The sequence below is a fragment of the Tetrahymena thermophila genome (genome assembly GCF_000189635.1).
Source record: "Tetrahymena thermophila SB210 genomic scaffold scf_8254634, whole genome shotgun sequence".
NCBI classification, from domain to species: domain Eukaryota; phylum Ciliophora; class Oligohymenophorea; order Hymenostomatida; family Tetrahymenidae; genus Tetrahymena; species Tetrahymena thermophila.
In genome coordinates this window covers 94,987-111,391 of record NW_002476403.1, presented here as the reverse complement: position 1 = coordinate 111,391, position 16,405 = coordinate 94,987, and the positions used below count along the sequence as shown (strand labels likewise).

The 16,405-nt window shown below is 23.5% G+C and overlaps 3 protein-coding genes across 3 annotated transcripts; all 3 read right to left on the bottom strand. All coding sequences in view use genetic code 6, as the record gives it.

Moving 5' to 3' along the window:
- Positions 1–2,837: 2,837 nt before the first annotated feature.
- TTHERM_00979910 (leishmanolysin family protein) lies at positions 2,838–8,011 on the bottom strand (the record flags this gene model as incomplete). The annotated part of the gene is made up of 6 exons (XM_001016923.2): positions 2,838–2,987; positions 3,079–3,963; positions 4,034–4,918; positions 5,003–6,016; positions 6,189–7,043; positions 7,124–8,011. 6 exons carry the CDS (start codon positions 8,009–8,011, stop codon positions 2,838–2,840), a joined length of 4,677 nt encoding a protein of 1,558 aa, XP_001016923.2.
- A 2,489-nt stretch (positions 8,012–10,500) lies between these two features.
- Positions 10,501–11,624, bottom strand: TTHERM_00979900 (hypothetical protein; the record flags this gene model as incomplete). Its single annotated transcript, XM_001016922.1, has 2 exons — positions 10,501–11,342; positions 11,402–11,624. The coding sequence occupies 2 exons, from the start codon at positions 11,622–11,624 to the stop codon at positions 10,501–10,503; spliced, it is 1,065 nt and encodes a 354-aa protein (XP_001016922.1).
- Positions 11,625–12,996: 1,372 nt separating this feature from the next.
- On the bottom strand, positions 12,997–14,353 carry TTHERM_00979890 (hypothetical protein; the record flags this gene model as incomplete). The annotated part of the gene is made up of 2 exons (XM_001016921.1): positions 12,997–13,889; positions 14,134–14,353. 2 exons carry the CDS (start codon positions 14,351–14,353, stop codon positions 12,997–12,999), a joined length of 1,113 nt encoding a protein of 370 aa, XP_001016921.1.
- Between the last annotated feature and the right edge of the window lie 2,052 nt (positions 14,354–16,405).

The window sequence follows — 16,405 nt, the reverse complement described above, 5'->3', positions numbered from 1 at the left end:
TCTTCTTTATTTTTTAGTTGATTTTATTTGAAAGTAAATATAATAAGTATTGAGGAATAAGCTTTTAATAACTTTCAGATCTGTAAATCATCAATTTAATTAAACTCAAAACTATTTTTGATTAAGTGATAAAATTTATTTTGTTTAATAACAACCCTAAATGCTTTAATTTAGCCAAATAAATAATTATCCACAAAATTTCGAGATAATTTTCAATTAACCGCAAATGATATTTCAAAGAGTGTAACTTTTTTATTAGAGAATAAAGGAAATATTTATTTATATAATATGTTATTAGATACACTTAAGCCTAGCTAAAAATGAAAAAATTAAGTTTTCAATTTTTCTAAAGCTGTAAGTCTTTACTTATAAATTCTGTTATATGGTTTTTACACACTTTTATAAGTAACAGTTATTAAAAATAAAAGAGACACTTAAAAAAAGTAAATTTAATAGACTTTTTAGTCAATATTTGATTTTATAAAAATAAATGGTGAAAAATAAATTTTTTAATTATATTTTACAAGAACGAAGTTCAACTTAAAAAATAATTTAACCACCACAATTATATTGTTTTGTGGTTATAATAAATATGCAAAATTTATTATATTAAAAGCCAATGATTTTTTAAATTTTGTTTTGTTGGTAAATAACAGAGCTTGATCTCAAAACTCATAAATATAGTTTACAATGTTGCTATAGTAATATAAATTAACTATCAAAATATTTACTTTTACATACACTTTTTTAGCAAGAAAACAAAATTTTAAAAATAGTATGATCTTAGATATTTTAATTTTTATAAGATTAGCTTTGACCGCAAAAATATACTTTTTTCAACCTTTAATTGCAGCTAAAATACAAATTTATAATTTCTTACTCATTAATTTTTCTAGTATTTAATTATTGAAATCAGATTTCTGTTTAGATTTTTAGTTTCTTTCATTAATAATTATTAGCTTTCTTTTTACCCATAAACAATTAAAGGATTTTTTAATAGATGTAACATATCTTGTTTTTTTATTTAAAAATTAGAGAGAAATAACATTCTTTTTAATATTCACCTTTTCCTTACTTTTTCTTTAAAATTATTTTTTTGTGTGCTAAAATTGATTATTTATATGAGTTATTTTTTAAACAATCTAAAAGCCATATTTTTTTGCTTGACTACAGATATATAAATACAGGTAAAAAATTAAATGCATTTTTCTATTTATAAATGTGTAACTCGTAATTAATTTAATTATAGAGACTTTAAAATTTAGTTTATGATACTTATATTTTTTAAAAGGTGGGAAATTAATAAAACTAAGAAGTTTAATACAATACTTATTAATATATTAATGTAATAATAGATCTTGAATTCGAGTTGATCATTTAGTTCTACTCTTTGCAGCTTATTAAAAATAGATGATAAACATTATTTTTAATTATCATAATAAAGATTACAATAATTATTGATCTTATATTAAGAAGGAATTAATCTACTTTGTCCTCATAAAATAATATTTTATATTTTTTTCTTAAAGCTACGCAAAAGATTATTTTTAAAAACAATTTACTGTAGTTTTATTTGTTTAGAATAAATACTATAAAATTCTTAAAAAATATTATAATTTAACTAAATATCATTATTTTTACTAATTTTAAAATATGATAAAATTAAATATCTAAACTTATTTATTTTTAATAATTTTCACTAGTTTAAATTATATTATTTTAAAGATTTAAATCAAATATAAATTATTTTTAAGCACGCACACATATTTCTCATCCGATTGATATCATTCATATAATTTAGTTTCTGAATAAACTATACTTATTCTTAATTAATAATAAAAGATGCAAAATACACTAAATATACTCTAAAAAATATAAGAAAAAATTGTTTTAGAATAAGACAAAATAAAAGACTTAGTAAAGGTTAAAAGCTAAGGAAAAAATATTTTTTTATTATTAATTTCCTTGAATCAAAATTAAAGTAAGTTTTATAAATTTTAATTTATTTTTTAACTAAACTGGTTCAAACCATTAATATATTTAAACAGTAAATTAAATAAAACTAGTTCTCATTTTACAACCTAATTATTCTCTATATTCAAAAAGACATTAATTTTAAAAATTAATATTTTTTGAATATTCATATATTTTGATCAAAATTAATTACAATTACATTTCAATAAAAAATAATAATAATAATTTAGCTATTAATATTAAATATATAAATTAATTTTTTTATTTTAATCATTAAATCCACTTATTTATTGCAAATAATTTATTTATGTATAAATCTTAAGAGAGAATAAGGTGAAATTATATTTTTAAACCTTTTAAAATCTAAAAAAGCTAAGATAATGATTTATTTTTTGTAATCTGAAATACACCTATAAATGCAAAATCTGGGATTTTTTCAAAACTAAAAATAAATTTTTCTTGCTATTTAATAAAATTAAAGAAATAATTTTTAGCTAATAAGTTATTTAATAAAATTAATATTTATTATTTTAAAATATAAAACTAAAATTTATGTAAAAACTTAATAATAGTTTTAAATATTAAAAATATCCCTTAGAAGAAGAGATGATGAAAAATAAAAGGTGGAGTAGAAGATACTGCAAACTCTCAGAAATTGATTCTCTGAGTTGACTAGGGTAATTACATAGATCAGCCCACAATAAATTTGTAACAAAATAATTCTAAAATTTTTTTTTATCTATAAAAATATCATTTTTCAATGGTTTTTACTAAAATATATAAAAAAACTAAAACAAACATATTATTTTAAATTTTATTTAAAAAAAGTATTATTTGATAAAATTTGCTTAATTGATATTTGATCAAAAAGATGATACTATCAATATAACCAAAAATAGTATTGCAAACTATTATATAAAACCTTAAGTTTTTATGTTAACTTAAGTACAAATTTAATTTTTGTTTGTAAACCCTTGTGGACATGCTGCAACACAGCTATTTTAAGACAAGATCTATTTATTATATTTTAAAATTAATATTAGCATTTAATTATAAAAAGGGAAAGACAATATTTAAATTTATTTTAAAAAATAGTTTTATTACATAATTATTAGAGCAAGCTGAGCAGCTAGTAGGTCCAGAGCAAGCACTACAATTAGAAGGACATTATGTGCACATCTAATTAGATTAATTGGCAAAATATCCTTAATTACATTAAGCTACACAAGAAGAACCTTGTAAATAAAAGCTTTAATTACATGAAGAGCATGTTGTAGGCTAAAATGCACCTTTACATGTAGAGCAAGGAGAAAAGCAAGAAGATGAGGAAATGCAAATTTATACCTTATTATATGCAAATAGCTGATAGTTGGCACTACAAGAAATACAGGAATTTCCATCTAAGCATTAATTACATCCAGTAATGCAAGGAGAGCAAGTATAGTTTGGACCATTGTAAAATCCATTTGTACAAGTAGAGACACATTGATTATTTAATAAATACATATTATTTTCACACGATAAACAAAGATTAGGATTTATCTAAGAGCAAGTAGCGCAAGGTGATACACAAAGAGTACAAGAACTACCTTAAAGTCTATATCCATTTAGACTATCACATTTTGTGCAAGTCTTAGCATCAGAACAACTAATACAACCAGATGGACATGCAGTACAAGTCATATTTGAATTATTTTAGAAATATCCTGAAGGGCATGAAGAGACACATGTATTTTTAGGAGATAAATAAAGACTACCTATGCAAGAAGTGCATTGTGTGGGATCAGAATTACATGAAGCACATGGAGTTACACATTAAACAGCTGTACATTTTTACCCTGTCAACTAAAACCCATTTTGGCATGAGCTACAAATAGTAGAACTAGAACATTTAGAACATCCGTTAGGACAGTTTTAGCAAGTTTTTGAAGTTTGATCACCATATGTACCATCAGGACATGTTAAAACGCAGCTATTTTGTTGCAAATACTTTTTATTTTTATAAATTTTTTAAATATTTTGTAATTTTTAAAAACATATTTATCTTGAAAAAAATTACATAATTATTAGAACATGATGTGCAGTTTGTTGAATTTGAGCATTTAGCACAACCGCTAGAGCATTAAGTACATCTTTAATTAGATTAATCTAAAAAATAACCTTAATCACATTAGGCTACACAAGAATTACCTTGCAAATAAAATCCTTAGTTACAAGTGGCGCAAGTAGTTGGTTGGAATGTTCCAACGCATGTAGAGCAAGGAGAAAAGCATGAAGATGAACTGATACAAATGTTAGCATTATTTTAAGTGAATAGTTTATAATTAATACCACAAGAGATGCATGAATTACTGTCAGAGCATTAACTGCATCCAGTAATACACTAATAGCAGGTGTAATTAGGTCCATTGTAAAATCCATTTGTACAAGTAGAAACACATTTATTATTTAAAAAATACATGCTATTTTCACAAGTTAAACAAGAATTTGGATTATTTTAAGAGCAAGTAGCACAGGGAGATACACAAAGAGTGCAAGAGTTACCTTAAAGCCTATATCCGTTTGTACTATCACATTTTATGCAAGTCTTAGCATCGGAACAACTAATACAACCAGTTGGACATGCTGTACAAGTCATATTTGAATTATTTTAGAAATATCCTGAAGGACATGTAGAAACACATGTATTTTATGGAGAGATATAAAGACCACCTATACAAGTAGTACAATGTGATGGATCAGAAGTACATGAAGCACAAGGACTTGTGCACTAAGCAGATGTACATTTTTATCCTTACAATTAAAACCCATTTTGGCATTAGCTACAAATAGTAGAAGTAGTGCATTTAGAGCACCCGTTAGGACAGTTTTAGCAAGTTTTTGAACTTTGATCTGCATATGTTCCATCAGGGCATGTTTAAACACAATTATTTTGTAGCAAAAACTTATTAAATAATAATGAAATTATATTTTATGAAAATTTTATTATTTAAATAATTAATTAAATTTATCAAGAAAAAATGATTACATAATTATTTATACATGCTGTGCAGGTAGTTGAATTTGAGCATTTAGCACAACCATTCGAGCATTAAGTGCATATTTGATTATTTAAAAAATAACCTTAATCACATTAGGTTACACAAGAGTTAGCTTGCAAATAAAATCCTTAGTTACATGATGCACAAGTGGTTGGTTGGAATGTTCCAACGCATGTAGAGCAAGGAGAAAAGCAAGAAGATGAACTGATACAAATTTAAACATTATTTTAAGTGAATAGTTTATAATTATTACTACATGAAGTACATGATACTCCATCAGAACATTAACTGCAACCACTAATACATTGAGAGCAAGTATAATTTGGTCCATTGTAATATCCATTTGTACAAGAAGAAACACATTAATTGTTTACTAAATACATTTTATTTTCACAAGACAAGCAAGAATTAGGATTAGAATTAGAGCATGTGGCACATGGTGATACACAAAGAGTGCATACATTTCCCTAAATTCTGTATCCTTTGGAAGTATCACATTAAGTGCATGTATTAGCATCTGAGCACTAAGCACATCCAGTTGAACAAGGAGCACAAGTCATATTTTGATTATTTTAGAAATAACCTGTAGGGCAAGAAGAGACGCAGGTATTTTAAGATGTAAGAAAAAGACCATTTATACATGATGTACAATATTTTGGGTCAGAGCTACATTAAGCACATGGACTAGTGCATTATGAAATAGCAGTACACATTTAACCAGATAATTAAAATCCAGTTTTACACTAACTACAAGTTGTAGAACTAGTACATATCTAACATCCATTCGAACATGATAAACAACTTTTTGAAGGTTCATCAGGGTAAGTTCCAGATGGGCAGGAGGTTACGCAAGTACCAGAATATAAGTAAGTTAAAAATTAACAAGCTTTACATTAATTGTTACTTGGACCTGAACATTAAGAACAAGAAAAGTCACATTATTAACATAAGCCACTGTTGTTATCAGGATAAGTACCTATGGGGCAGGTAGATCTGCAAACCTAAAATTTATTTGAAATTAAAGGAATTAATTTTTTGAATATTATTATTGCTAAAAGTCATAGATCAAAAGTAAAACCAAAAAAATAAAACTAAAATTATCTAAATTTTTAATAGTAATATTTAATTACATTTGAAAAATTATTAAATCTAAATAAATTAAAAATTTTTTACTTTATCTAAATTAGCGTAAGTATTACTAGGACATTAGATCAAGCAATTTCCACTCTAATCAATAAACTAAGAGCATTTTTAGCTGCAATCTACGCCTCCATAACCAGGATTACATAAACATTATCCTTTTATGCAAATACCATTATAACTGCAAAAGTTAACACATTATTAGTCATCGCATAATCTTGAAATATTTGATGGGCATGTTACTTAACCTAAGGTATTTCCGTTATAGACCACATTCTTTTGATTGCCTTAGTCACTAGTTCCGCAAACTATTTTTGTATTTGGTATTTGTGAGAAAGTAATAGTAACTTATGTTTTATCAGGTGTGCATTAATAAAAATGGCACCTAAAATCTTCATTTTAGTAATGGTATACAGCAGATGGGCTGTAAACATTTGAAGTGAAACATTTAGAATTGTAAGAAAAATCATTTTAAGTATCTGTGTTAAATGAAGGAGGATTAGTCTAATAGCTTTAATTAGCTATATCACTGCATAGACGATTGCTATAGACCTCAATAACACTACAACTATCACCAAAAGGATCAGAAATTGAACCTATTCCTTATCCATCTCCCCAAAACGAGCAAGATTTTTGATTTGCCGTAGCAAATTCTTCATATTGAGTAGAGCTTTTGCACGCATTTTGAAAGAAATCACAACCTTTATTTCTTCCCCAATAGATAGGGTCAGTTAAATTTTCATTAACATCATCCCAATATCCAGTATCTTTAAGAAGAGCTACAGTGAAGAAAGTCAAATTTAAACCTTCTAGAAGAGCAGATGCTGTCATTACTTCACTTCTGATGATTGTTCTTTCCCAATGTGAATTTATCGAGCCTGATCCTCCCTAAATAAATCAAATAAATGAAAAATTAATTAATATTAAGTAGATAATTAAATATTTTTAAGGATAGTGAATTATATTACTTGATTCTCCAACTGCATTCCTTGTAAGCTTGGACATCCATAGTATTTTTTTGCTGTAGCTAAAACGTTAGGAGATCCTAGTATATTAGTTTGTATCCCTCTAAGAGTTTGAGTACTAATTAATTTATTAGCTCCTGCTTACCCTAATAATTAATTAGATGCTTTATCATACCAGTTTTACATTGCTCCATAAGAAAAACCAAGAACGTGAATAACTTCATGCAAAGTTACCATAACATCATTTTAGTATTACTCCAAATTAGTACCAGTATTCTTCATATTAGCTAAGTTAAATAAGACTCTTCCGAAATTTGGTCTAAAATATGTAGCTGTTTACTAAAGATTGCAAAATCCTGCATTTGCTAAATACCCAGCAGTTGGATCATTATTAAAAATGAAATATAAATGTAGATCTGAATTAGCTATACCATTTGTTTTATCACTTTATGAAGGAGTTACTGTTATACAAGTTCCATCGTTGGTTTATTAGGTATTAAAAATATTATTACTTGTATTAGGTTAAACTTTGATTAAATTAGAAACAAAGTTAACAACAGTAGTAGAGACAGAAATCAAATAGTTTATTTGAGCTGTAGAAATAGCTGGTCCTCCTTGTTATGGAGATAATCTGGAAAAATCAGTTGTTATTCTAATTGGTTGAATAGTCTAGGCGCCTAAATTTCTTTTTAATTCATCTTCTTCTGAATGGTTGATCTGGTTTTATTTAAAGTATTCATGAAGCCTTTCTTACGTGTTTCTGATCATTTCATCAGAATCATGAGCGCAAGTATGACCATATTCAGAGTGTGCACTCACTATGAAGTTATTTAGATAAAATAAGGCAACAAAAAGTAGATTGATAAAAGTTAAGTTCTTCTAACTTATCATCATTAAATTAATTCTTTTTTTAGTTTCTTATTTACTATTTTAGATTATTTATTTGAAAAACAAAATATTATAAGTATTGATGACTCACCTTTTAATAACTATTAGATTAATAAACCACCAGTTTAATTAAACTCAAGAGTATTTTTAATTAAGTGATAATAATTAGGTTATTTATTTCATTTTGTTTGATAAATCTAAATTCATTAATTTTTACAAAATAAATAATTATTCACAAACATTCTGGCAAATATTTGATTAACCACAAATTATATTTTAAGAGTGTAACTTTTTTATTAGAGAAAAAAGGTAATTCTTATTTAAAATATGTTATTAGATACACTCCAGCCCATTTAATAATAGAAATATCAAATATTTCAATAATTTAAATCATTAGTCTTTATATATAAATTCAAAAGTAGGATTTTTATAAACAAAAAAATTAAATTAATTTACATTCACATTATTTTATTATTTTAAAAAATAAATGGTGAATAATTAACTTTTATATAATTGATTTCTTTCTTTCTTAAAATTGTATCTTTTAAAAGAAAAAAGTTTAACTCAAAAGCAATTTAATCTTCTCAGTTTTTTCATTTTGTGGCTGTTAGAATCCCACAGAATTTATTTTATTAAAATCCAAATATTTTATGATATTTGATTAGCTGGATAAATAGAGAGGCTAATCTCAAAACTTAATTATACAGTTTACAGTGTTGTTTATGGTATTAACTTTAATATAAATTAACTATCTAAATATTTATATTTACTTACACTATTTAAGTAAGAATACATAATTTGAAAAATAACATAATCTAAAATATTTTAAACTTTTATAAGATTAGTTTTGCTTATTTCTTTCCATCTTTAATTGCAGAAGGATTAAATAAAAATATAGCATCCTATTTATTAATTAATCTGATATGTAATTATTGAAAGCAGACTTTTTTCTAGATTTTAAGTGTTTTTCATTAATAATTGTAAGCTAATTTTTTTAATAGATAAAGAATAAAAGGGTAGTTTCAAGTAGGTGTAAGCACATCTTGATATTTTATTCAAAGATAAGAGTGAAAAAATATTCCTGTTACCTTTTTCTTACTTGTTTTTTCGCTTTTTTTTAACAAAAAGTAGATTTTTTTCATTAATTTTTAAAAAATCTAAAATTCTTCTTTACTCAAATACGGAAATACAAATGCAGCCAGAAAATTAGATGCATGGTTCAATTCATATATTTGTAACTCACAATTTAGGTAATTTAAGACACTTGAAAAATTAATTTATGATATTATAAAGTGGAAAATTGACAATCCATCCAATTCATATTGAGGGGGGATAAATAGATTTTTATATTAAATTGAAGCCGATCATTTAACTTTATTACAATCTGATGGAATTTAGTAACATTTTAATATTATAATCATTAATCCCCCCTATTTATCCTTTAATTGATATTTTTAACTTTAATAAAGTTAAGTAATAATTAATCATAAATTATAAAGGAACTAATTTTATTAATTTATTTTGCTCTCTTAAAATAATTTTATATTTTTGATAAAATTACCCAAAAGATTGTTTGTTAAAAGCAACTTACTCTAGTCTTACTTTTTAAGAATAGATACCATAAATATCTTTAGAAAGAAGTATATGAATTTGACTAAATATTAGTATAAAAAATAAAAATAGAATAAACTCAATCATTTTAATAGTTTTCACTTATTTAGTCAATTAATTTAAATGAAAGTAGATAATATTTTAAAGATCTAAATCATATATAAATTATTTTTAAGCATAATATGATAATTATTAACTTAAACAATGTTAAAAAATAACTATAAACCATTTTTTGATTATAAAATTCTTTGAAATAAAAATAAATTCTCATCATATTCTCTTACGCTTTGAACATTAATAAATTGTCACCAAGATCTAAATTACTGGATTTAGTTATTAAAATTAAAAAAATATACTTTAAGAATAGATTATTAAATAATTAAATTATTTTTACATTTTTTTAGGAATGTAGGTAGTTAAAAATGATTTTGATCAAAATTTCTGAATATTCATAAAATCAGAATTTTAACAAGTAATGTTACTTTGAATTTGGTGTATATTTATTTAGGAAAATGAGAATTTGATGTAATTAATTTATATTCAAAATTTGTTAATTGCTTTTTAATGGTTATAAATTTTTTGTTAAAAAATTAATTAAAAATTGAAAAAAATTTAAATAATGATTTTATTTTTTATTTTTATACTGAAGAATTCATTTATTTATTAATAAAATATTTTTATTTCCAAAAAAAAAGCATATTTTGTTTCATCAGAATAAATAGATATTCAAAAATGTGTTCATATTTATAGATTTTCAAATACATTTTAAAACTAATAAATACATTTATAAAATTTGCTATAAATTAAGTAGAAAAGAAATTTTTTAGTGATTTTGTTAAAAATAAATTATTTTTTTTATTTATTTATTTTTTTTCTAAGATTCAAAATTAATTAAATTGAGTTGTAATATTATATTTTTTAACATGACTTCCGTTAACTTTATTAAAATTATTATGAGCTGTAGATCCAACAACTATTAATCTATAGCTTTTAGAAAAAAACTACATGCTTATTTAAAGGTCTACTTAAATAGTTAGTTGCTACCCTTTTTTCATTTATATAATAAAATGTTCTATTAAACCACTATTGCTTGCTGAATCTATTAAATTAGATTAAACATCTAAGAGGCTTAACTTAAAGGAGTCTAGAGATTTTTCTGGGATTAAAATAATAGTTACGAATTAATCAGAATTCGATGTAAATGTAAATTAATCCTTCTATGATCCAAACATTCCAAAAGATCCTTAAATCATAAAACTAGTATCTAAGACATTAAAATTAGCTTTTGCAAAGGAAGATTAATAAACCTCAAATAATTCATACTTTCTTGATGATTAATCATCATATTTAACAACTATTTCTTTTTGAATTTATCCTTAGTAATTTATATATTAGCCATCTCTATCTGCCTTAAATCCATGTGCGCCTACAGGTCCTAGTGGACCAAGTAGACCTAATACTCCAAGAGGACCTAATGGACCAAGAGAAGCAAATAAACCTAAACCGGTTAGTTACTGGAAGAAACCATTACTGTCAAAAGAATAGTTTTCACCATTGTACAAGTTATTGTTTAATGGACCCTTATGTCCAAGAGGTCCATTTTAAGATAAAGGTCCATCTTATGCAGTTAGTTCACTTGAAAAACTAGACCATTCAATCCCAGATATAAGCTGAGAAGGGTTCCATGTATTCGAACCTACAGGCCCAAGAGTTCCAAGAGGTCCTTTTAATTTAAAATATATGATAAGCCATTTTCAACATAAAATAATAATAAATTATTACCGAAAGGGCCTAGTGGGCCATTATATCCTAGTGGACCTCCAGAAGTAATTAAAGGTAAATAAACATTAGACAATTAAGTGTTAAGACTAGAAAAAGATACACTACTAATCAAGCTGGAGGAAGTATATAATAGTTCATAGGTGTTCTTTTTATTTTGGCGGAGATTTTAACTTAAACAAATTGTTATTAGCTAAGATATTAAAATGAGAATAATAGACTTCATTAATTTATAAAATTTTAAGATTATTGTTTTAAAATAATTAATTATTTAAAAATATTAGTTAGCATAATATAAATATATAAAAAAGGAATAGACTACTTGTTAATTAGTATTATCAATCAAATCTAAATAAAAAATAAAGATTTTAACAGTTTTTGATGTGATATTAATTTGCATATATTTGGTATATGATTAAATCTTAGATCATATATTTGTTTAATTAAATAAATACTTGCAAATATTATAGTGAACACTTTTATTTAATATCAATTATTAATTCAAATCTGATAAATTTATTATCATAATAAATTTATTTCAAACGCATTATTGTTGATACTCATTTTCTTATTCTTTTACATCCAGAATAATTTTATTAATTTAATTATTTACCTATCATTCAAAATAGATCTAATTTATTAAAGCATGTTTTTTAAAAGATAATTAATTATTTCTATTTTTAATATCTTCCTATTATTTAAATTACAAAATTCTTTTTAATCCTAATTTATATAAAATAAATTAGATTTAAACTATTTTTTGAAGAAAAAAATATATCCATCACATTGTTTTTATAAATTTTTAAATAAAAAATATTATCTCAACTTAAAAAACAAAATAAAGAAAAGGATAATTTAAACAAATTTAAATAATATTTAAATACTAGAAGTTTTTATTAATGATAAGTAATGTTTAATATAGATTACTCTATATCAAAAAAAAAAATTTTGTTTCACTTAAATGTTTCTATATTTGATTTTATATTGAATCTTATTTTTTAAAAGAAAAAATTGTATATGTGCAAGTAAATTTCTTACAAATTTTGAATTAAATCCAATTAACATAAGACTAGATAATTAGTTCTTAATTTACATAATTTTAAAAGACTTATGAATTTGCAGTCTATTAAGTTTTTACATACTTTAAATACTACTAAAAAATTTATTAAATGGTGTTTTAAAATGCTTATAAAATTTTGTTTAATTATTTTATTTTCTCACTTTAATTTAAAGTTCAACTATAAAGTTACCAATCATAATATAATCAGTAGTTGAAACCCCCTTAGTTAAAATGTATATTTCATTTTATGGCAATTAAATTCATTGTTAAAGTTAAGATTATTTGAAAGTAAAAGCACTAAATTTTTTTTTTATTGTTATATATTAGTTTTGTTTACATTTTTATTTTTCAGTATAAAAATTATTATTGAAGATTATATTATATTTATATAGGCTTATTATACTAGCCATAAAGTATATATATAAATAGATAAAGTACAAAGCTAGTTATATAAAGATTTGATGGTATTTTATGAATTTTTTCAATTATAGTTAATTACATGATAAACCTAAATTTAATTATATAAATATTATTTAAATCATGCAGATCTAAGGTAATTGACCTTGATGCTTTTTCCGAATTTACTAGATTAGGCACCTTAGTAATATTGATATTAGTGATTTCCAGAAACGTTGTTCATATTGAGGTAAGAAGTAGATCCAGTTACAATAAGTCTATATGTCTTGGAAAGAATTTGAGAACTTGAAGAGAGCTTGATGGAAGCAGTGAGCTTTTAACCTTTCTTAGCTTTTATGGTAATGGTTTCAACTAATGCAAAGTTATCAGAAGTAGCAATAAGCTTGCCATTTTAGTCATAAAGGCCAAGAGAGAAGTCATCAAGAGATTTTTCAGGAATAACTACAATTGTAACTATTTGATCTTCGTTAGAAATAAATGTATATTTTTCTAATTTACTAGAATCAAAATCATCAACTGTGCCAAGTATCATAAAGCTGGTATCAAGAACTTTAGGGTTTTTCTTAGCAAATTCGGAGGTATAAGCTTCAAAAAGGCTGTAAGTTCTTTTAGTTTAGCCATCATAATCGACTGTGATAGTTCTTTAAACTTGACCATGACTATCAACAAATTGACCATCACTAGTAGCTTAGAAACCGTGACCACCAATAGGACCGAGGGGACCTAAGGGACCAAGTGCTCCAAGAGGTCCGATGGGACCAAGAGAAGAGAAGATACCAAGAGCTCTTAAGTGCTAAGCAAAGCTATTATTTTCAAAGAGACTCTTGCCTGGTTCAATTTTTCCAGTATAAATATCAGCACTCAAAGGACCCTTATGACCGAGAGGACCATCCTTTGAAAGAGGACCACCTTTAATTGTAATAAATTAAGAATATTTGCTCCAGTCAATGCCACTAACCATTTGGGAAACATTCCAGCTATTATCACCAATTGGACCAAGTAATCCAAGAGGACCTATAATGTTATAGATATAAATTAATATTTATTAGAATAAATTTAAAGTCTTTGAAAAGTAAAATTCATTAAGATATTATATAAAAGACTTGATCAAATATTTGAAAAAATATAATTCATCAAGTTTTTTATTAAGATGTTTATAGTAGATTTTAAGTTAAATATTTGATATTATTTAACAAAAATAATATTTTAATAATATTCAATTTCATTTTTAAATAAAAATAAAATTTAAAATATTTACCAAAAGGACCAAGAGGACCCATGTATCCAAGAGGACCACCTTCTTAGGTGTAGGCTTAGTATGAAGAATCAAGTGAGGGAGAAAGAGTGGAGAAATTTACAGAATTAATTGAGTTTGTAGACATGTAGACAAGGTCTGAAGGACTAGAGTAGTTAGAAGTCCAAGGATTGGAGTAGACACCAGCAAGGCAAACCAAAAGAATAACAATAGAAGTACGCATTGTAATAATATTTATCTTTGTTGTAAAATTGTGTATTAGAACTGTATTTAAAGTTTTTTGATAATATTAATTATGAATTAGGAGGCTTTTTAAATATTTAGTATGGGCACATAGAAAACAAATCTATGCATATGAGTGATATTAAGATAGAGATAAATTATTATAAATTGGATCTGTCCATTATAGGTTGTTAGTAGTTTATCAGAAGTGTCAATAACCTTAGTGATTTAATTAAATTTCTAATAGGACTTATAAATACTGCATAAGATGTTTATTATCAAAAATAATTAATGATTTTTATCAAATGGTTCGTAAGAATAAAATAATCTAAAATTATTAATGTGAAATATTATATTAATTATTTATTTGTGATACTAAATCATAAGATAACAAGTTTTTTGATGGATGATTGTTCTATTAGATTTAATTTATTTTTATTTCATACTAAAAATATTGTTGCATCCAAATTTAATAATACGCAATTTTGATCTAACTAGAAACGAAAGCAAATATTTTTATTAAATATTGACACCAAAAAGTAAGAGTAAGGTTTTAAATTGATAACTAAATATTGGTTCAACTTTTTTTAGCTTTCTAATCTATTGATAAATTTGCTCATATAGAGCCATTTCCCAGTTTAATTTGTTAAAATGAAAAAATTTATAGGGAAAAATGTTACTGATAACTTTATTTTATTTTATTTTCTTTAAACTAAGAATTTTATTCCTAAATATCATACATAAAGCATGTATTTTAAATATTTTCATAATCCTTTATAACTCATAAAGTAAACCTATTTTTGTTGTTTAATAAAATTTCAGACATCAGATTATTGCATATTATTAATTATAGTATAGATTTGATTAAATTATGTCTTATTTGCTTATTTACTTAACTTAAAATCTCTCAAAGATCTAAATTTAATTCATCTATTTCTAAATTGATAAGTCAGATTTTTTGCGTAATTAATTGATTAATTTTATCTTTTATTTTTCAATAAAATTTAATCTTTATTGATAGTAAGTGCAATTCAAAAGGTATCTCACATCTCAATTTTTTTATTTATTTCTATATTAATTTGATTTCAATAAAAGTTTTTATTTTATTTAATTGAAGAGATTTCCATTAATTTAATTATATACAAAAAGTATCTTAGTAAATTCAACAAAACAATTTGTAATCTGAAATCGTAATTTACATCTTAATAATAAAAAGCTAAATTTAAAATTTATATGATTTAATTTTAATCTTATAAAAATATATTTATTTAAAAATTGTAAAAGAAAATATTTAATTACAGTTAAATATGTATCCTAACATAAAACAAAAGGGCTTGATTAAAATTAAAAGGAACCAATAATTTTTTTGATACTAAGGATAAAGTTATTGAAGAGAATAAAATTTTTTTTCTCTTAATATAGAATTTTTAAGGTATATATAATTTTTCTGTAATAATTTTCAATAAAAATTTCAATTACCATCATTAGAGTTCCTTGGAGTTTGCAGAATGGTAATGTTAATGAAAACATATGAAGATCTAAGGTAATAATTATTTAAATTTAAATATCATATTAAAAGTTTAAATATTTTTAATTTAATTTAAATAAATTAAGTAAATTTTAAATAATGAAATAGAATTAATAAAAATTTTTTTACTTTTAAAAACATAAAAGTATAATCAATTATTTAATTCTTAAAAAATAATAATAATTAAATTTGTTGTTTTAGAAATTAAATTTTGATTGGATTTTAATGTTTATCTAAAAAATAAGTGTATTGTTTGATTATAAAATTTATTCACTTCTTCTTATAAAATAAACATTTTTTAGTTTATTAAATTTCTTTTGACTTAAGTTTGCAAATAAAATAATTGTAAAGAATTATTTGGATAATTTAGATAATTATTTTATATTTTTAAAAATTTAGTAGATAATAAAATGAGAATTTGAAAATAAATCCATATTGGTAAAAAATTTGTTTGATTAATACTAATACGAAAAATTCAATTTTTTCTTGATAATATTTGTATTTTATTTAATTTATATTTTTAAA